Source organism: Lagopus muta, chromosome 7 (genome assembly GCF_023343835.1).
Source record: "Lagopus muta isolate bLagMut1 chromosome 7, bLagMut1 primary, whole genome shotgun sequence".
Taxonomy (NCBI): domain Eukaryota; kingdom Metazoa; phylum Chordata; class Aves; order Galliformes; family Phasianidae; genus Lagopus; species Lagopus muta.
In genome coordinates, this window is record NC_064439.1 from 39495558 (window position 1) to 39518080 (window position 22523).

The 22523-nt window shown below is 37.1% G+C and overlaps 1 protein-coding gene and 1 long non-coding RNA gene across 2 annotated transcripts in view; one reads left to right on the forward strand and one right to left on the reverse strand.

The window, feature by feature from the left end:
- STT3B (STT3 oligosaccharyltransferase complex catalytic subunit B) overlaps positions 1–22523 on the forward strand; it is a 49587-nt gene that overhangs the window by 12069 nt on the left and 14995 nt on the right. Inside the window, exons 2-7 of the mRNA XM_048950634.1 lie at positions 8600–8708; positions 10232–10519; positions 12188–12253; positions 15659–15758; positions 19981–20079; positions 21697–21843. Coding sequence (XP_048806591.1) covers positions 8600–8708; positions 10232–10519; positions 12188–12253; positions 15659–15758; positions 19981–20079; positions 21697–21843 — 809 coding nt within the window. The remainder of the gene's footprint in view (positions 1–8599; positions 8709–10231; positions 10520–12187; positions 12254–15658; positions 15759–19980; positions 20080–21696; positions 21844–22523) is intronic.
- LOC125695761 (uncharacterized) lies at positions 2175–15650 on the reverse strand. Its single transcript, XR_007378053.1, has 3 exons — positions 15043–15650; positions 14306–14518; positions 2175–4524 (listed from the first exon to the last, which is right to left on the reverse strand). It is a non-coding gene; the product is annotated as an uncharacterized LOC125695761 (long non-coding RNA).

The window sequence follows — 22523 nt, forward strand, 5'->3', positions numbered from 1 at the left end:
ATGTGAAATGTTCCTTTGTTCTGTACTAGAAGACCATGAAGAGTGCCCTGTGAGCTAGCTATCTTCTCTGTTCCCAGTTATTCCTGGTGAAATAGTCCTGTTCAGCATATTGATTTTTTGTGTCACATTTCTCAAGGAAATAATATTTTAGTTCTCAAAGTTTATTATTTAGCTGATTGCCTTTTGAATTCCTTTCTGCCACCCAGATCCTCATGTACCAGCCTCTAATCTGGAAGTTCCTAAATTTAAGCAGCCTTTGTCACATTAAAAGCTTGCTTCATTTGGAAGAACTATCCTTAAACATGTTCTTGAACTTGGTGCAAAGCTTTCAGAGCTGCATGATGCAAGGCTAATGCACTACAAAGTAACCCAGTACTGCTCAGGGGGAAAATAAACAAAAACATAACTCTAGTGCCCTTCTAGTTTTGAGAATTAGTGTTGTATTGAGCAGAGAAGTGAAGTCTCCTAAGCAGGTGTTACTGTCAGAATGAACATCACCATCAGTATTGATATCAGTCATAGCATGCTATCTGCAGTGAGGTGTTTGTCCAGTAGAGAAGAAGAAACATATTCAAATGTGCCCGGCAGTAATTTTGAATGATTCTGTTTAAATAATCATCAAAACCTTTGGGAATTCTGACAGTCTGAGGAAAAAATGGAATCATCACTTTCTTATTAGGTTTAACATTTTTGAAATGTTATGAAAGGCTTCTCTAGCAAAGTATAACTTCTTGTGTTAAAACTAACTCTTTGCTTAATAATTTGCCTTTAGACATGGAATAATTCAAAAGCTAGACTGAAAAAAGGTCATAAAAAAGCTTTATAGGCATCAGAGGAAGCGTCTGAAACTGTAGACAGGGACCCACCTGCTACAGTGATGATGGGGTGCGTATTGTGGCTTCGTATGCAGTATATTGTGTGAAAAGTATAAGGAGTGGTCATGGAACGCTTTCAAAAGCTTGCAGTTAATTAGCAAAAATACTGAAGATGCCCTGGGCTCCCTGAAAACAGTAGGCTGTATGTTCCCTTTAGCATTTTGTATCATCAAGCTACTGACAGCATGCAATTCCTGATGTTAGCACTTGCTAAGCGTGATGTGTTATTGCAGGCAGTCAAAATGCCAAGAAGTTGCTGTAGGAGTACTGTAATCTTTTTCAGACACTTTGGGAAAGTTCTGATATTCTTAATGGTCATAATGCATTATTCTGTATGCATTCTGGTATTCAGGACTTGCATTGAGTGTGGTTGAATGGTGCACCTGAAAAATACTAGCTGTCCTTCTGGTTATGCTGTCTGGTTTTGTTTCCGCTTAGGCTGTTTGCTGTTCCTCCCCATCAGGGATTAGTCTAATGATACTACAAAGAGGAGGAGCTAAGTTGCTAAACTGCATTCCAGCAACAGGAAAAAAAGACAAATAACTTGTTCCTTAATATTTTCTGAACTTACATGGCCACATCACTGCAGAACTTCATCCTGCCATTTCATTGCGTCAGTAAATCAAACATGACAGTTGTAAGCAACAACTTGCAGGATGTGTATTTCTCTTTTCAAATGGCTCTGTTTGCAACAAAAACTGCACAGATCAGTTGTGTCTATCTAAATGTATGGTACTCAGGAGAACTTTCCCCACATATTTGGTATTAGTTGAGGCTTATCCCAGACTACAAGAATAATTACATATTTATATCTTTTGAGATAAAATCATAAAGACTTAAACATAAAAAAAAAAAATCCTACTTAACCCTCCAGAAAGGATAAAATTATGACATTATCAAGCCCTACTTCAGTCAAAGCTATTACTTCTACTTTCTGGCAGACTTAGCTTAATAATTAGCATTTTCAATCAACTTCAGTAGTAACTATGTGAACATGTACTATGTCTTCAGTGACAGACTGGCTAGAGTTAAAATGTTCACGACTCCTGGGTGTTTGTGTTCCTGTGAGGTGCAGATACTCCAGTTGAGTGTGCAAAGTGATAACAAAACTGTGGCAGGAGAGCAAAGAAACCACCAGAAAAAAAGGTTTGTGATCACATAAGCACTTGATTATACGTGAATGTTCCAAATGGGGGCAGTTTGTGGAATGTGTCTTATATCTGTATTAAATTTAAGACCTAATAAAATCACTCAGCTGACAATCATCTGTAAGCTGCAAAGGAAGGAACACGGGGGGGGGGGGGGTTCTGAAGTGAAATTGCCTGGTTGCTCTTCCATTTTGCAGAATTTTGTCTGCCTTGGCTCAGGTGAACTGAGGACCACCCACAATCTGTCTGATTCTTGCTCTTGAACATCTCAGCGTATATTTTCTCAGTTCTTAATGTGAAGTCTGTAACACCTTGCTTTTGGCAGGAGGAGAGGCTCTTTAGCTATCATGAATGTTTGCCAGTAGGTATTTCTGGTACAAAATTCTGATTGATTAGTTGAAACTGGCTTAAATGGCCATGTACACTCTCCCAGATATATAAACTCAGCACAAGTAAGCATTTTTTTGATGAGAAATAATACTGCTGTGTAGTGCGTTGAATCATTACATGATTGATTAAAGTACAGTACTTCCATTAAGACAACAACAACAAAAAAAGGAAAATTTATTGTGCTAATTCTCAATTCGAAGATAAAGGCTTCACAATAAGACTTTCATCATGATGTCGTATAATATATAGGCAAGCAGGTGTTTTAAAATTTGATACTGAATACTGTGTATGTTTTTTTCACTTCAGTGGAAGTTACTGAACTTTCTCGTTAGTTTTTTCCATGCAAGTGTTGCACTGAATAAATTCTTCCTTTAGATGCAAAGCATATGTCAGATTTGGAGTCAGTCTTTTTCAAGAATCTAGGTTTGTGGTCTCTAATTAGATGCTGTATTGCAGAATGGGTTCCACATTTGCATTAAAATCTAACTTCTAGAATTGCTTAGATAACTTGCAATGTTCACAGTTAGTTTGTATCATGTCATTTTTCTGAGTATGCAGATGTGAAAATTTTGTGCACCTGCAGCTGAAGACTTTTAGTGCCCAGAAGCCTTTATAAATGCAGGCTTAGAATTATGTCAACAAATTCTTCTGGTAAGGAGATAACACATTCTCTAATGACTATAAATGCCAGATAAAATACCTAGATGGTGGGACATCAATAGCATGAAGTTGGTAGCATTTTTGGCAGCAGCCTTCCTGCAAGAAGCAGTGATCTTTGCCTCTGTTGTAATGGGAGGATCAACTGAGTTTCACCACTGTCAGTGTAATTTGCCTTAAATGTTTTTAAGATCTGGATGAAGCAACTGCACTGCTGCCACACATGCTCTCATCTCTTGTGTATTCTCCTTAAATAGTACTTTTGTCAAAGAAGTACTCAACTTAGGAATGTCAAAGCTGAAGATGTCTCTTTATAAATATAGCAGTAATTGTTGCTGTGATGTGCTGCAGAGTTCCATAGCTCCTGGATATAGCGAGTCATCGCTGTGAATAGGACTAACTAATCATCTTACAGCATTACTTTGTTCCATTAAAGAAGCAGTTCATAGAGTGGAATAAAAATCAAGCTCAAGTATGAACAGTTAGTTAAGATTTGGTATTAGCAGTACATAACATGTAAATGAAAATTCTCACAGGCTTTGTATTGCAAGCTGCTTAGTAAAGTTTTCAAGTTAATTTTGCTACTACTAGAAATGCTGCCTCCGCTCAGTTATTTTGCTGTTGCTGCTTTTGCTCAGCTGCAAGCTGAAATTAAAATATGCTTTGAAAATGAGAACCATGCTTCCTAACAATTCTTTAGTCTTCTGCTGTACTTACTATAATATAGATTTCTCCGATATAGGTATTCACTCTACCTATCATAATACAGATATCTTCAATAGTTGCCAGAAGATCGCCAGAAATATCACTAGAAATTAATGGTACCATGCATAGAGCATCATCTTAGTGAAGCAGGAGTGCTCCCCAAAAGGTCCAAACTAGGCTAATTTGGTGGCTGAGACTTCTAATTCTGAAATGTACCAAGAGGATTGTTTGATTCCTTCAAAAATTAGCTCTGAGGAGGAGATAGTTCAAACTACAGACTTGATAGAAAGAAGCAAGGAGAACAGCAGAGCATCATTTTCCTCATAGAATGTCAGCTAAAATAAGAAAAGTCAGTACACACAAGTATTCAGTCAGTCAAGTTCTTAAGAGCTTTTCGCTAACTGATAGCAAATGTGTATCTTATTCACAGTGTGGGTTGAGAACGTGAATGTTCACCTCAGGCTTTCAAGATAAGTTCTTAATTAGACAAGCATTTCACATAATCTTCTTCTTCATTCTTCTCATACTGACTTGCCTCAAAGGGAGGAAGAGAATCTTGCGAGATGGGCAAACAGTTCATATCTCCAGATCAGGTGGCTGAGGGAGAGAGAAAAGGGATCCTTTCCTTAAGATGATCCTGTCACACAGTACCACATACTATTCAGTCACTGTAACCAGCAGCCTCCTCCAGTCCTGGTGTGCCTGATCTCTGTCCAGTCAGGAAAGGAATTGGAAAAAGTCCTTGATATCTGTTGGGGTAGAAGAACTGGTGAAGTTAGTGATACTAAGGCTGAGATGTGCCACCCTCCAACCTTTGGGATGTGGCCATAAGCAAAATATCATATATATCATATATCATATATCATCTGTTGATATTCCCTGAGATTTTTTGACACTCTGTGGAACGTGTAGGTGGTTGCATGTGTCATCTGTAGAAATATGGTATCACTGTACCACTTTCTAGCACAGCCTGTAAAGTACCAAGGTGGCACGAGTGTTGTGGGATCATAAAATCATAGAATGGCTTGGGTTGGAAGGGACCTTAAAAGATAGAGTTCCAGCTCCCTGCTGTGGACAGAATTGCCACCCACTAGATGAGGTTGCCCAAAGCCCCATCCAGCCTGGCCTTGAACACCTCCAAGGATGGAATATCCACAACCTTTCTGGGCAGCCTGTGCCTCACCACCTCTGACTAAAGAATTTCTTCTCAACATCTCATTTACATCTCTTTCTTTATGAAAAAAGTCATCCCATCGCTATTGGACCTTGTAAAAAATTAGTCTCCCTCTGTTTATAAGCTCCCTTTAAGTACCAGAAGGCTGCTATGATCTTTTCCCACAGCCTTCTCTTCTCCATGCTGAACAAGCCTGGCTCCCTCAGCCTTTCTTTGTAGGTGAGGTGCTCTAGTCCTCTGCTAGTCTTTGTGACTCTCCTCTGGACCCACTCTGACAGCTCCATGTCTTTGTGTAGTGGGGCGCCAGGCCTGGACACAGTACTCCAGATGAGCCCTCACAAGGGCAGAACAGAGGGGGACAATCCCCTCCTTCTTCCTGCTGGCCACCCCTCTATTGATGCAGCCTGGGATACCACTGGCCTTCAGGCTGCAGATGCACACTGCTGGCTCATGTCCAACTTTTCATCACCAGGTCCTTCTTGGCAGTGCTGCTCTCTGTGAGTTCTTCTGCCAGTCTGTACGTATATCTGGGGTTGCCTTAACCAAGTGCAATGCCTTACACTGGGCCTTGTTGAATCTCATTTCATTCTCAAGCTTGTCCACGTCCCTCCGGATGTCATCCCTTCCTTCTGACTTGGTTTCATTAGCAAACTTGCCCTTAATCCCACTGGACTTTCAACATCACCGATAAAGATGTGGAAGAGAACCCCTGGGGCAGCACTTGTGAACAGTCTCCACTTGGACAAAGAGCTGCTGACCACAACCATCTGGAGTATTGTTTGCAGTACATGCTGTTATCATCTCTCTGTGTTCTGATGAAAGGGAAACAGTTTTACAAGGTTCAGGCTTGTCCTTGTAGGAGCAGTTCACTATGAAGCAGGGAAGCAGTTTCAAAGCATAATTTGGGTGTCGTGTTCAGCTCTCTGGTACACTGCCCACCACTGCTGCTTTGTCAGCGCCTAAAGTTGGTCCTTGCACAGCATTACTCAGCAGATGTGTGCTTATGTATGCTTATGCTTATATCCACATATTTATTTTTGCTAGCAAGTTACCCGATGGAAGGGGAAGTGAGTGCTTTTTTTTTTTCCTGAAGTCACAGTGAGGTTCTGCAGTTAAGCTTCTAAATACTATTTCTTTAGATTTCTCTGGTCTGAAGGCTGTTTCTTGCTCTACCTATAGGACACCTCACAGTGAAAAATTAACCTACTATAGAAGAATCCATCACCTTTCAAAAGGAAGGGTCAATAGATTTGTATCTAACAAAAAGTGTATTAGGAGAGAAGATTAAATTCATTCATCTTAAGCAGTAAAAGTATAAATGCTGTTACGTTGGGTTTCAGTTTTGAGTGGTAATTCATTCTAATTACATACATAATGGGTTGCAGCCAAAGCACAAGACAGTTGTTCTCTTCCCTCTGAAGTCACTTCTGAAGCTTTACTCGTTTGAAACTTGAGGAGAATGTCAATATGTATTCCTGCCTATTTCATTTTTAACTTATCTTTTAATGTTGTTAGAGTAAACATCTGCAGCCTGTGTGAGCTCCAGTCATGACTTAAAAAATTGACATTAGTCCATATTAGTAAATGCATTATCTTTCTTGTTTCCTTTTTAGCAGGATAGGATAGCAGTATTGACTGGGTTTTCAGTGCAATTTAAATCAGGACTGCAACTGGCTGGAGAGCATGCGAATTCCTGTTTTGTCTTGTACCATGCTGCAGGCTCTTGGCACTAAACAAATTAACAAAAAACCTTGCTGCACTAAGATAAGAGGCTAATTTTACAGGTACAGCATTTCGTAAATCATATTACAGTTGACCATTCAGAGCTGGAGAATTAATTCATATTTAGAAATGTAGTCAAATGGGAATGGTTGCAGGCTTATTAAAAACAAATGTCACGTTGCTTTTTTGATAAATAGATTTCTAGGTCATAATGACTGATATTTATGTGAATTTTTTATATAAAAATGGCTAAATACTTTAGAAGGTCTACAGTTTTATCAGTTAGTGTATCCTATATCAATGATTATGATGGACAATTTTGCTGAAATACTGCATTATTATATTTATTGTTTTGGTTTGTTTTTTTTTTAATATGGCTTGACTGATACTGTGATAGCTCAGTGAGTGGAACCGTACGGGTTTGCTGGCATCTGGATTTGAATTTCAATTCTTTTTATCCTTTCATTTTGTAGGCAAGAACTGCTCTAACCTCTTTGTGGTTGTCATTCAGATATTAGCCTTGTTCTGCTGATTAAATGAGCAGGAGCTTGATGAGTCTTGCAGTCTTGAGTGACATGAGCTTCCTTGCATTGAAATGAATTATTTCAAAGTAAACCAGTGGTATTTTGGGAATCCTAAGTATACAGGAGAGCTTAATGTAGTATTTAAATTTTTGTTTGTTACTGATGTAAATGGATACTTTCAGGAAATCGGTGAAATAAAAAATACATATAAGCTTTTCTAGTCTTGAATGCAAACTGTAATGAAGTCTTTCACGGTGGGTTACCCATCCATCTAACCTCTTCTCTGTTACAGTTTTCCATTTAATCATCTGACCTTAGCAAAAAAAAAAAGTAATCTTTAGCTAAACACCATTTGGAATATCTATTAGGAGAGCTGGATTTATGGAAGTTGCTTGTTTTAGAAGTGGCATTTACCCAGGCTGTTGTAAGCCGAATGTTTGCTTGTTCAGTTTTTAGTTGTGTTGTTTTTGTTTTGTTCTCCTCAAAGCTGTTCCACATTAATACCTATGGCTTTATTGGTTTGGCTCCAGAATGCACATATAAGAGTTACTCTTTTGGGTAAAATAGACTGCAGCTTGCCTCACAGCAGCATGAGCTAATTTGAAGAATTTTAGAATAGTTGCAAGATGTTGCTACTTGAAGTTGGAGACACTGGAAGAATTAATTATTTGGCAGAAAATCAGACAATTATTGCATTGATTGTCAGTGTTATATGGGCAGCATGGAAGGCTGAAGTGAAGGCATACATAGAAGAGCTTTAATTGTGCAAAGAATTTTCTGATGCAGAAAATATGTACAAACTTTGAACTTTGAAATTTCATTTACAGAGATTCTATCTTATGTTAGTAGGGTCTCGTGTGAAAGAAAAGATTTATGCAGAGGGCATCAGGTTGACACTGAGTGAACAATTAGAGTGTGTTTATTTCATATTATGACATCACTTCATCTTTCAACATTATGTGAAATAGAGCAGTAGCAGATGTGCTGGGTAGCTGTCTTGACTCAGAAGGAAGTCCTGCATTAATTCTTCCATAGTCTTGTTTTACTTAAGTGGTATTCTGGATAGGGTATGTAAATTGGTGAAGAGACTACTTTAAAAGGGAATGCAGAACTAACATAGGCTTTGTGTCAGAGTCCTAGAAAACTGTTTAACGTTTACCACGACAAAAGGCTGTAACATTTCACCTGTGTATGTGCACAGGCTGTAGAAATGGAGACAATGTGGTTGTTAATAACTGCAAGCTTGGTAATTTACTTTAAAAAAATCTATGGATTTTGAGAGGCCCATTGTATAGTAAATAAGATGTTGAAGTTTATTTACTTTCTAAATCTCAGAGGACTTACATTATACCTAAGATTCTTGATTTTTTATTCCCTTTCCACTGTTCTTTTCTTTTTTTCTAGGTTTAACTATAGATCAACACATCATCTTGCATCCCATGGATTTTATGAATTTTTAAACTGGTTTGATGAAAGAGCATGGTATCCACTGGGAAGAATAGTTGGTGGAACTGTAAGTATTATAATAATAACTTGAAGTTGACTTTGTGGTAATGTTGTTGAACTTTAAACACAACTTTGACATCATTAGAGGGAGAATCTTGGTCGAAAATACTTTTAGTTGTCACATTGCTGTTGAGGGAATAAGATGATGTTTTTAATTTTTAGCAGCAGTAATTAAGACATTAAGTCAACATGCATTAGACCTCATCCAACAGTCTACTGTGAACAAGAAATACAGAACTGAATTTTGCCTTCTTACATATGAGCTTGTAATAATAAGTTGGGGTTTTATGACTCCTGTAACTTCGATTTTCCTTTGTAGAGAAACTATTACACAGTGTTACAATACAAAAGAAAAGAAAGTGAAAAACAATTATCTAACTCTTCTATGACTCAAATTCTAAGTCAATTATGTATTTTGAGTGGGCATCATCTGCATGTGGAATTTATATTGAGGGTTTCACTGAATAAAGACCCTTTGAAACTAAACTAGGAGTGGTCAAGAGACATGCATGAAGCATCAGGAGGGGCTAAGATTGATGTCAATGCCAAATTACCAAATGGAAAAGTGATAAGAAACAATATTATCAATTAGAATACAAATATAGCTCACTAGAGTATCTTTAGTAATTCCAAGTAACATAGCTACATCTAACCTTGAAAGTACATTAAAACTTTTTAATTAGAGAGCACACCATTTACATTCATTTACAAAGCTTTTTGTAATTAGATCACTATTTGTTTTAGTGTTTTAGAGATAGCCCATAATATATTACTGCATATTGATTTTTTTTAATGTTGATAAATGTGGAAAGGTACAATCCCTATTAAGAATATTTTAAAGTTCTCCAGTATTCTACAATAGATATGAATCCATGGAACCTATGCTGCTCTTTCCTGGAGGACATCTTTATTCAGTTTTGTAGGACTTTGCCTTAGTCTTCCTATCTAAGATCTATGGATATCTTGCAAATATAGAATACTCAACTGACTGTCAGTCAATTTTTCAATTTAAAAACTTCAATGCATATTTGCTTTCTCCACGGGTAACAAGAAATAAATAAATGACATGGTGTATTATAGAGAAAATTGGAAACGGCTGAGAAATGTTAAGGAGCTTCTTGTTGTTTTGGTTGTGTTTTGGATTTGTTTTGTTGCGTTGTTCTTTCTTAAAGCTGTTAGCTGGCTTGAAATTTTCATACAAACTTTAGTTTCTGATTCCTTCACTGAAGATTCTGCTCATTATGTGATAAATGTCAGGGAAGATAGGATATTATCTGTGTGCTGCTTATTCATTTAGAAAATGTATTATATCTAATTGTTAGCATTTGGGTAAAATTTAAAGAACCTTGGGTATTCAGCAGTGTTGTCAAAACATGATTAAAGCAGTATTAAAATAATTCCATTAACTCTGCCTGCTCACTGCTTGTATCAGCTTAAGAAATGATTGTATTTCCTTGCAAATATATGCAAATAAACTTACCGTGACCATTTTCTACAATAATACAGTGAGATTTTTTCCCCTCCCTTTAGGTATACCCAGGACTGATGGTGACAGCAGGCCTTATACATTGGATTTTAAATATGCTTAACGTGACAGTCCATATAAGAGACGTGTGCGTGTTCCTAGCACCCGTTTTTAGCGGCCTTACAGCTATTTCTACTTTCCTGCTCACCAGAGAACTGTGGAACCAGGGAGCAGGGCTTTTAGCTGCCTGTTTTATTGCCATAGTTCCAGGTTACATATCTCGATCAGTAGCAGGATCATTTGACAATGAAGGCATAGCTATTTTTGCACTGCAGTTCACATACTATTTATGGGTAAGTAATTGCTGAATCTTTTGCTTTGGAAACGTTTTTTTGGTTCCTCCTCCAACCAAATGATTTTTCTTAGCATTCATTGAAATCTCATTTTCTTCCCTTTCATTTCTCTTGCCTTTGGCTTTGGATGAGGCAAGTGTTGAGAAGTCATGTGATCTGAACCACTCCATAATAATGCTTTACAGTTTATTACATGAAAATATTGCTCAACTGGAATACGCCTGTCCTGTAGTAGTAGTAATAATGATGAGTCTAAGTTTAAAGAAACAGTAGGGTTGCTTTCATTTTTTGGTTTGGAGGTATTTGATGTTTATGTGAGCTCAGACTTGACAACCTGCGGTCTACAGCTTTTCACCAGCTCAGCTAAGGAGGCTCATCTGAAGAAGCTGTTGACTGTATGTCTAGACATTGACTTAAGTATTCAAATTTAATACCTAAAGCTGCCTATGGAGCAAGATATTCATACTGCTTGCATGCTTAAAAGTTGTTCAATAGTCTAATGCCTTTTAAACAGCCTACTTCATCTGTCACTCCTTAATCTGCATGTAGAACTTCATCTGTCGCATTGTTTTGTGTGAAGGGGGTTAGGCAAGCTGGAGTTTTTTGGGACTGTTCTATTTATTATGGAAATAACACAGAGAACATAGTCATATTGTTAATTCAACGTGGACACAGCGGTGCTGTTCCTTGAGCTGTCCTTTAAAGCATGCAATTGCTGCACAGAATGTCTTCATAGGGACTATGTACATAGTCATTACAGCTCTTCCCATAATTTGTCAAGAATTCTAGTTTCCAGAAGCAAATGCATACTTGCAGATTTTTTTAGCTTTGGAATATTTCAAACTTGGGATATTGTTGGTAAGAACATAATAGAAGGAAATTCAAGCTTTTCATGATTAAGTTACTGGTGATAATTAAGCGCAGGTTCTGAAGAAAGGCCTGCTAATGATTTTTATGTTTTCTTAATTTGAATTTAAATTGCAGTTGTAAAGTTATATTGGTTTGGATAATAATAGAATCAACCTGTGTTGTTACTTTTTAATAACTAAGACACAATAGCAGTTATCTGCTCTAGTGGAACTCCCACATTTAACTAGACTGCATAGTGCCAATAGCGTTCTGCATACATTTTTGCAGAATATTTTACAGATAACTGCATGGCTTTGTTTAATGCCAGTATTTCACCACTATCTGTTCTGTACAAAGTCATATTCCTGAGCCAGTTCGTGGATGCTGCTGTACCTTTAGTAAAATCTGGATGCTCTCACTAACCCTAAATGAGTTTTTCAAAATCACGGGATAGCTTTTTATAATGGCAAAGTTGGGTCTGATGCCAGCCAAAGGAAGCCATGGATGGTCTACAGTTAACAATAAGTTCTAATGTCTCAGAGAAAGCAGCATGAAAGTGTTGCAACTACTTTTCTACCTTGGATCATGAAATAGACAGTTGCAGTGCATCCTGTCTCTGCATTATCTAGAGAGAGACATGTAAGCTGTCCTGTGTGTGAATGAATTGCCATTTTGGTTTGATTTTTATGGACATCAGTTCAAAAGCATACAAATATAACTTGAGATGTATTTAAGAACTTTTCTTGAGAGCTTTTTTTTTTTAATTGAATTTTGTATCATTGTCCAATATTTGTTTACTATACTTGATTATTTTTAAAGGTGAAGTCGGTGAAAACTGGGTCAGTCTTTTGGACAATCTGCTGCTGTCTATCTTACTTCTACATGGTAAGCCTTTTGTATGTAATAAGTAAATTGTTTGGTAGGACTTAATTCATGTGTTGGTGAAGGACAGAAGGAGATTTTAATCTTTGTTGGGACCATAACGTAAAGTTGCTCTTTTGTCTCATTAAGGCCTTAAGTATATAAGTTAAAAGAAATACTAAATATTTTGAAATTTAAAGTGTTTAAGTACAGTGAAAGTTCTTGTAAAACACAAAATACAGTAACTTTTCTTGCAAATTCATCCTGTGCTGCAATTAGATGTTCTGATTCAGCAGAATTTCTGGTTTGGTCCAGGTGATAGAAGGTGGAGTGTGTCATTATTACTGTGTACGTACTATACAATATGTACATATTGTACATGTTACATACAATAATAATAGAATTTTTTCCTCCCCTTCTGAAATGTTACATTCACATTATTATCCTGTATGAATCAGTCAAAGGCCTTTTTTCCTTTAGCAAATAAACATTTTGGGGGGCTATATGATAAATAAATTAGCTTCAGAACGACCAGTGGTGGGATAGTTGGGATAAGTGCTTGGTGGTGTTAATATGGAGGCCTGAAACACTGCCTTTTCCACAGGCAGATAGCCAGGCTTGGGGAAAAAAAGAAAAAGAAAAAAAAAGGAATTTCAGAATTCTTTTGCATACCTTAATTTAAAGTAGAGCATTAATTCAGAGGTTGTGGGTGCTGCCTACATTTCCTTAGCTTTAATGTTAATTGGTTTTTTTGGGAGTGCATCTGTTTTCTCTCATTTCTCCTCTTTTCTGTTAAGTCAGCAAACAAAGAGCAACTTTTTTATACATAACATTTGTATTTATGTTGCATTATATGGAAGACCTGTAGTTTTGGTAAGAAGCTCGCTGTGTTAAACCACAGCAGTAGCAAATAAGACACTTCTTCACTTTTACTGATAAAAAAAGTCACAGAATAGCAATTCTCATCTCAGTATGACCAGCATCTTGGTCTGTGGAACTTTTCAAGAAGGAAGGAATATGGTCCTGAGTGTGCATGTGGCAGAATTTAAAGAATCAATGTCATCATCATGACACTCAGTCCTTAATGTAAATTAATGTTCATTTTCTTTTATATATTATTCTTTTATTTTCCTTCAAAGCAGTGCCAACTGCTAAAAGCTTAATCTGTTTCTCTATAAATTAGTGTCAGTGATTAGATGAGAATTTGGTTGGTCACAGAGCTCACCTGCTTCATCTCTCTTGGTGGCTTTCCATATATTGTGTTTCTTTTTGAGGAAGTATTTCAGTAAGATGCCCTCCTTGGCATTTTGCTTACATAAATTTCTAGAACAACATAATCATCATATGCATTATGTAGTATTAGTTTGTCTTCCTTAGGTGGAATGAGTGATCTTTTCAATGCAAGTTAAACAATGACAGTTTTGAGGTAGTGAGGGTGATTCCATGCTTGTGGAATGTGGGGAACTGCTCCTTGAAAGAGAGATGGATATCGCATGAACTGAAAGAAGCTTTACTTATATCTGAATCTGCTTAAGGTACATGTCTAACTCTGGTGATTTGACTCATAATATCACGTTGCATTCCATAAGGATGAAGTGTTTTTTCTTGCATTTAAATATTTTATCTTTTATTTAACATTAGTTTCTTTTGCTTCAGATGCTTTGTAATAACAAAGGAAAAAAATAAAACTTTAAATTGAGTACTCATTAGAGTATTGGCATGTTTCTATTACTTGCAACTCCGCAAGGAAACATTTGAAAACCTCCAGTACAGTCTTCAGTGTAGATCTAGTTCAGTATTAGCAAATAAATGCTAATTAGAAATACAAGTCTCTAGTCCATACAGGCTACTTGCTATGTGCATCATTGAAGCCTTTGCCAGAACGTGGCAATGTCCTAATTACACATTTGTTCTCATTCTATTCTTATCTTACCTGTCTTTGTATAGTATTTTCTCTCAGAATATGAAATTGCCCACTGTATAGTCAATGAGTATAAAGGTGTTACAGTTATTAAATAAACGAGAGTTTGGCAAAGCAGATTATAATAACAAAAAGAGAATAGATAGAATGCTTACCTGCATCCTGGGCTCACTGCAAAACTCCAGAGGAGGGATCTCCAGCAGATCCTTTCCCACTGGCTGTCCAGGGGGGTCCAGGAGAGGTGCAGCCAGGCTCCAGCCCTTCCATCACACAGCTGAATCGCCTTCACCTGTGCTCCATGGCTGACTCAGTGCTCGCCTCAGGTGATCAATCAGTGCTTCAGGCTGTGATTCAGCAGTTGCACACACCTGTGTAAAACATGATAGCTCATGGTAGTGATGTGGCAGTAGAATGACAATAATCTGAAATTATTTCCTAGAAAATTCTCAAATTTTCTACTTGTTTCTCATTGTATAAATCAGTTACCCCAAATTTTGAAGTGCCTGGTTTGCAGTTGGAGTATCAGAAAGCAATATTTAACTTTGCCCTTATTTTAGAATTTGTTCCATCAAATACAGATATTTGGGTTTCTGGATTCTTTAAAAATACCTGCATGAAACTAAGCCTTGGAGTACAATTAAAGTAAAAACCACATAGCTGCTGCATTCTGAAAATGAAGATCTGGGGTAGGCATGGTACATATGGGAGAAGTCTAGACTGCAGTTTGACAAGAGAACATGTTAAATACAGACTGCCTAGTCAACGTTAGCCCTTCTTAATGTATTAAAAATTTAGATAACATTTTAATAGTAGCTCATTAATTCTTTATCTACACCAACAATGAGTGATACAACGATAACACTGCAGCGTTTCAGTTCTGAGTACATCTTACCCGTAGTTCTCAAGCACCGCAGTTTGTACAGGTTCACAATCTCCTTGATCCTGCTGTACGCCACTCCACAGTGCTCAGCCCTGCTTCCCTGTGTATCTGCCCTCTTCCATTTGTTTCTTTTCTTACACTGCATCTTCCCTTTGCTGTGTTGTCCCAACAGTTCTGTTGGGTTCCAGTGTTCCTTGCTCCCTTTCTTCTTTCTGGATAGAAACAAAAAGTGCAGGGCGTCGTGCTTACTGTGTGTCGAATGGAAATCTCAAATCCTAGGTGGGAGTACTGCTGCTGCCATGCACTGCATCCATCACCGGGAGGAAAAGCCCCCAGCATCAAATTCTTGTTTGCCAGCCAGCCCGAGTTATCTTGGGAGGAGCTGTGGAGCTGTAAGCAAGACAGCATGAAAATGCAGTAGCCCATTTCAAATGTCTTTAATGCTTTGATATTACTGCTTATGGGGGTTTGTATATTTTGTTTTCCTTTCCTTTGGTGGAACGTTTTGAGAAAGATTCTGGTATTACCAGTAGTTCTGACTTCATGTCTAAATGGTTTTTGTGTTTTCTTGTCAGCACTGACTGTCATAAATATTCTTGCAGCTGATTTCCCATTCCAATTCTCACAGGTCTCTGCATGGGGTGGTTATGTTTTCATCATCAACCTTATTCCACTGCATGTGTTTGTTCTGCTGCTGATGCAGAGGTACAGCAGGAGGGTCTACATTGGTAAGTTTTGTTCTTTGAACAGTCATTGTCAAGTGCAAGATCGTGATATATGAAATTACACTGATGTCTTCTGTATTAGGTGGGAATGAAGTAATTGCACATCAAATTGCATTTCATTAATTGAATCACTGACTGTAGTCAGTTGCTGTCTGCAACAGTAGAGAGTTAAGACGTCCTGTTCACATTTCCAAAATTTCAGATACATTGCAGCTAATTCATTTTCTACTTTTCTGGTGCACTGAAAAAAAGAAACAACTGGATGGTTTGATATTCTTAAAATCCTGTTAGTGCATTTAATTTGTACATTGTGTGGGTGCATTCTAAATAAAAAAGAAAGTTTCATCTTTTTTCTTTTCCTAGTACATAAAACAGCTGCTATTTTTAAAACGTTTTGCAGCAATAATTTTGCAAACGTTACAGTATATTGTGACCTACACAGGAAAAGACATGGGGAATTTTAAGCAACCATATAAGCTTTATATAGGCTGGACTAAAATGCAGAACAATAGTCTGCCACCTCCACTTGATTCCTTTACATTTTCTTGGGTTAATGGGTCAACCTTACTGCCAGTTACAGAAATGTTTGGATAGCAATCTTAGGAGAATTTTTTTTTTATTTGATTTGCCTGATATTTACATACTGTGTCAACAGTTGAGAGATATTACCTATTAAATCAGTTGGCTGTGGTGTGGATGTGAATGAAACAAGCAATTCAAGGATTCAAAAATGTGTAAGGTAGCTGGAAAGGTTTTTGATCCCTTTGTGTGAAACCTTTACTGAAGATAGTTTGAGAGCATAGAATTCACTGAACTGTAGTGTCATGTCTTGTGTTAGTTAATGTGTATTTGTCACCCATTTTAGTACTGATTTTCTCTTAGTATTTTTAATAATTTTTTTGGTTTTTTTCGGAACCTACTAGGGGAATCAGAATATTTACAGATAGCCTGTAGTGCTTCAAATATATAATAGTTACTCAAATTCTGTTTTTCATTTTTTATACCCTAATACAGATATTTGTTTCTTGCTTCTTGCTTATCTATTGTTATAATCCAGAATCTAAAATTTAATTTAAAGAAGGGAGGAAATTCTTACCCACCTTCAATTTTAGTAGTTGTGAACTTTTTCATTGCCTACTTGTTTATAATTACAGGGGAGAGCAATCTGTGTTGTTTTTCTTTTAAAATCACTTCATTAAATATTTTCATTTTCAGCTTCTGTGAGTTAGGCAAGAGAAAATGAAAGTTATTTGTTATAAAATGCTAAAAGGATGTGGTAACCAGAAACAATGAAGCATAAGTACTCTTGTTTTTTGAAACGTCCATAGGAGGCCTTCCTTACAGATGTCTGTGCATCTTGCAGCAATGTGCATGTTCTAGGTTTGTTTAGCAGGATGTTTTTGTAAAAACTGATAGGAATGTTCAAGCATTTCTGGGTAGAAATGGAAGTGTGTTTCACTGCCAGATATTCAGATAGGATAAGATGAAAGCTCATTGAAGTAGGGAAGATAAAGATATTTTTGGAGCGTATGTGATGCGCAATTACTAGTGTGCATGCAGGAGTCTCCTATTTCTGAAGGCTACCAATGTGCAGCGATAACTTTTTGTAACCTATTGACAGATGACAGTAGCTAGTAAAATCTGCATGCATTTTAGAAAAATAGCCTCTTTATTTGAATGCAGGATGTTATCTTCTATTATTTTATGTGTAGTTTCTCTTGTAGTTTCTCACAAGTTTAAAACATGAATGGTTTTACGTTTGGAAAGGAACTGATGTAGATTTAAGCCTTGTGTGCTTGGGAGATTTGGCAATTTTCACTTCAACCTACTCTTTTTTTTTCTTTTTTTTTTTTGTGTACTTCAAAAGAAAAACCTTAAAGATAAGACAAGGGGAAATGGTTTCAAGCTAAAAGAGGGGAGATCTAGATTAGATATAAGGAAGAATTTTTTTTACAATAAAGGTGATGAGGCAACTGAACAGGTTGCCCAGAGCTGTGGTGGCTGCTTTGTCCTTGGAGATGCTCATGGTCAGGCTGGACCAGGCACTGAGCAACCTTATCTAGCTGTAATCACAGAATCACAGAATTGTAGGGATTGGAAGAGACCTCTGGAGATCATCTATTCCAACTCCTCTGATAAAAACAGGTTTCCCTGCAGTAGGTGGAGCAGAAAAGCATCCCTTGGAGTTGGAAGGGACCTTCAAAGGTCATCTAGTTTAATCAAACAATTCTGCGATCTGCCAGCATATAAAACTAAATTTCTTGCTTTTGTATTGTGTCTTATCATATGTTTTTTATTAACTACTGAAGTACTGTAAAGCTTAAGATAATAAGTGTTTGTTTCTGGTGATTCTAATCCATTAATTGAAAACTGCTGATTGTATCCTCTGGAGTAGTTTTAGTAGTTTTTTTTTCTCTAGTTTGCACAGTGTACAATAACTGAAATTGTGTGAAATTATTTTATCCAAAAGAAGGTCAGTTTTTTTCATTTTTTGGTCCAATCAAAGTTATAATCATAGAATCATAGAATGGCTTGGGTTGGAATGGTTCTCAGAGACCATCTAGTTCAACCCTCCTGCTGTGGGCAGGGTTACCCACCATTAAATTACTAGATGCAGATCAGGTTGCCCATTGCCCCATCCAACCTGGCCTCGAACACTTCCAGGGATGGGGCATCCATGATATCAAATACATTTCAGGTATCCAAATCAAATTCTTGGTTTTACATTCTGCTGTTTGCGCAGTCTTTGCACAGGAACATGGGTAGTTTGTGGTGCAGTATCACCTTCATGTGATGAATTCCTCAAAAAGTTGTCCCAGACTACCTATTCCTTCAATACCAAGCAGGCAGATGTGATGGCTGCTTGAGAGAAGTGGGCTTTGAGGGGTGCGAATAAAGTGGGCAAATGAAGCATAGCAGTTGTAGAATTAAAAATGATTCTTCAAAATGGTCTAACAGGTGTGAAATCTAGTGATTTATGCCATCGTTAAACCTCCACAGGATGGCACTGTTGCAGCATTTTTATGATACAATAAGTGATTTATGTTGTAGTGAGTTCTTCAAAAATGAAGTTTCCTACGGCAGAAATACATTTCAGTGGCATAAAGAGGGAATAGAGGGGTAGTGAGGCCAAGCAGCAGAATGCTGATGCTTCAAAGGATTCGGCAGCAAAGACAGCTGGAAGTGGTTGGAAGCATCATGACAGTCATCGTTGTGATCTTTGCAAAGCATACAGTATCTTAGGAGTGTAGTACACAGCTGCAACAAAAATAATACCAATGGTATATGATGGGGTCCCCAAACCAGTTGTCTTAGTAAAGGATTATATGAGGACAAGGATCTCCTCATAAGATTGAAGCCATAACAAAGCCCAGTGGTTTATGATGTGTAAGAATGTTTTGAAAATCTTGGAGGTACGTCATTGCTGGTTGCAGCTGAGGGAAGAAAGCCTTGTTTGGATTTGGAGCTGGGGAGCTGCTTCCAATGTAAGCGGACTTGCGGTTGTTCGTAGTTGGTATTTCTCTCTTGTCATTCCATCTCCTTCTCACTTTGGAGTATTTAGGAACCAAATCCTGTCAGAATGAAGTACATGAATATCGTTTCAGTTGAAATAATGAACTGTGGTATTAATACTTTTGTGTTCTTGGCCTCAGCTTTCTGAGGGCTATGAGCGCACACTGTTGGTATAAATCTAATAGTACAGATGCTCAATATTCATTTTTATTTCTGTTGCTTCTCAGTTTCTTGGCATGCCTCTGTTCTTGTATTAAAAACAGAACAAGCATACGTTTTTCATTCTGTAAGTGCACTCTTAAATGTTTTGTATGTTTGCAGCCTGGCTCCTTTAGTTTATCCTCATATGGAAAGCTGCTTTTTTCACTTGTTATCTGAGATCTCTTCTCCCACCCATATTCTGAAAAATAAGGAAACCAAATGGGAAGAGAAAACTTGCAAAGCTACAGCATTTTAGGTAGACGGTTCACTTCTATAGGAAGAAAAATAAGCAACAACAGTGTAGTTAGGAAGAGCACTACTTTGCTTCATGTGTTTTTTTAGGGGAAACAAGTAATGGCCAGAATATTTAAAACAGTACAGTTGTGTTTCAGTGTCATTCTTTGTTTGGAGATGAGGAATGGGTTCTACTGTGGAATCAGTGCTTTTTGCACTGTGTATACAATTTTGTTCACACTTTTCTCGTCTGCTTTCTCCCTCTTTTTTTTTCCAGCATATAGCACTTTCTACATTGTCGGGTTAATATTATCAATGCAGATACCTTTTGTGGGATTTCAACCAATTAGAACAAGTGAACACATGGCAGCTGCAGGTAAGAAAACTGTTTGCTTCCAAACAGCCTGTTCAGCACAAGAAAACCTCAAACCCTTGTGACTCTGTTTCCTTGTATTAGAAACGGCACAAACTAACAAACCAAATTGTTGAAGAAAATAGGTACTCTTTAGTATCTGTAGGGAAGTTTTCTTTCCAATCAACACATTATCCTTCTTTGTGTGAGCTAATGGAAGTGAAATGCCTCCATAACGCTGAATCACTAATGCATTCTGACAAGCACTTATTTTACACATTGATAATCTCTGCTGTATTGCAATATAATGCTGCTTTCAAGTGTTGTATAATTGAAACATTTGTTACTGGTAAACACAGTTCTTATTGAGCCATTTGTTTTTAGAGTTGATAATTTCTCAAAGTGAGTTAACTACAGATGACAGATTACATATAGGAGGCTGATTTTTAAATTACTGATTTTAATCTTTTTGATTCTTTGTTTTCTTAAATTAAGCTTATTCTCAGTAGCTGTTAAGCATTCAGACATCTTGATTTCTTGACAGCAGTAACCTTTACTAAGTCTGCTAGACGCAGGAGCATGCATATTATTTATTAGGAGCACAGAGCGGTTTTGTGGCACAGCTTAATTTGTTAGATGGCTCCTTGTTTCAGTTACATATTGTCACTTAAAATGTATTTTGGAGAGCAATTGGATGTTGATTAAAATTCACCAGAAAAAAATATTTTTAGCATGTTTTTGATTTTAACTGAGATTCTTTCAACATTCTGCATATGATGGATAGAGTAAAAATTATCATATCATAGTTTGCATCAGAATAATTTTACAATTATGTAGTGAAGAGAGATTTTGCTCTTCTCTGGGGCTTTGGAACTAATGAACTTCAACATCATGTATGACAGTTTCATGATTAGAGAACCACCACATGCTTGAGTTCACGTGTTTGGTTTTTTAGCAGTGATTTTAGCTGTTGAGTGGTGAAATCATTGGATTGATGTGATTCTATACATTGAAATAAATAACAGCAGAGAATTCCCATATTAGACTTGGAACTATTCTTTTTAAGGGTGCAGGATGTTTACCCAGCAAGTTCTGGTGTTTCAGCACTAGCTTGTATAGTATAACTCAGATTGTGCTACTTAGATGTTGGTTTCTTTTTTCCTTCCATTAAATCCTACTGTTTGGTTCAGTAACTTGATTTCCATACATTTCTTTATTAGACTGACTTTTTATGATGTCCAGAGTCTTTGTTTGTAACTCATTACTCAAGCTAGCCAAGAGCTGCATGTTGTTTTTTCATAATATCTAGGTATATTAAACTGGCCTTTGTCAAAATATATGCAGCCTAGTTTTCAGATGTTTCTCCCCCTTATTCCCAAGTTACTTTGGGAGCAAAAAGGCAGCTTTTAATACATAATAAGCAAAGAACGTTTTGTGGGTAAATCACTTCATTGCAATAACTGAGGAACTATCATCTCTGTTAACTATTAAAGTCAGTTTGTCAGAATGTAATTTTATGCTGGTTTTCAGATGTAAGGATATACATGATGTGTATTTTTCTAACCCAAATAGGGACTAAGTTTGCCAATTGCTTTTACAGTTGTTTTCAGCATTTAAACAGAAATGTTTGTCTTTCGTTAGGTGTTTTTGCATTGCTGCAGGCATATGCATTTTTGCAGTATCTGAGAGACAGGCTAACAAAGCAAGAGTTTCAGACGTTGTTCTTCTTGGGCGTCTCACTGGCTGCTGGTATTGTATTCCTGAGTGTCATCTATTTGACATACACAGGTAAATAAACATGAAAACAGATTCTCTTTGGAGCAGGTAACCGAGGTAATCAAAACTTGGGCTGAGTCAAAAGTAGATGTTGGTAACCTCAGAGCAAACCAGCACCCATATTACCTCGTGTCTGTGTGCTGGCGTTCACTCTGAATTCTGGGCTGCAGAATTCTTTCCTGGGTTTAAGGATACTGGGGATATTTAGACTTATAAATCAGCTGAAGAGATCAAATAGATCATCAGCTGAAGAGCACAGATATCAATATCACATCAAAATACCAAGAGCGCATTTAGAATTGAAGAATGGGAGAAGATGAGCATTATAAAACGTGTGCATGCAGGACTCGTTCTTTCATAGTATGATGCAAGAAGTCAGGTTGGAATGAGGAACAGAACTATAGCAAAAGCTCATTAGGAAGATAAACATAGTTAATCTATTCTGTATACCACTGATAAATCAAGATAAAGTTAGCTACTTTATTGAATAATTGAACCTGATTTTTATATCACTGAAATTAATGTATGTCTGTAAGTTCCTCTTCTGTGGTTCAGCCTCCAATCTTCAAGATAGCTCTACTCAGCCTTACTTACAAGCCTTAAGCTTGTTTTTGCATGGTTGAGTTCCTCACATGCCTCACTGCCTTTTTCTGATTCTGTGACATATTTCTTTGGTCATCTACCTCCATACT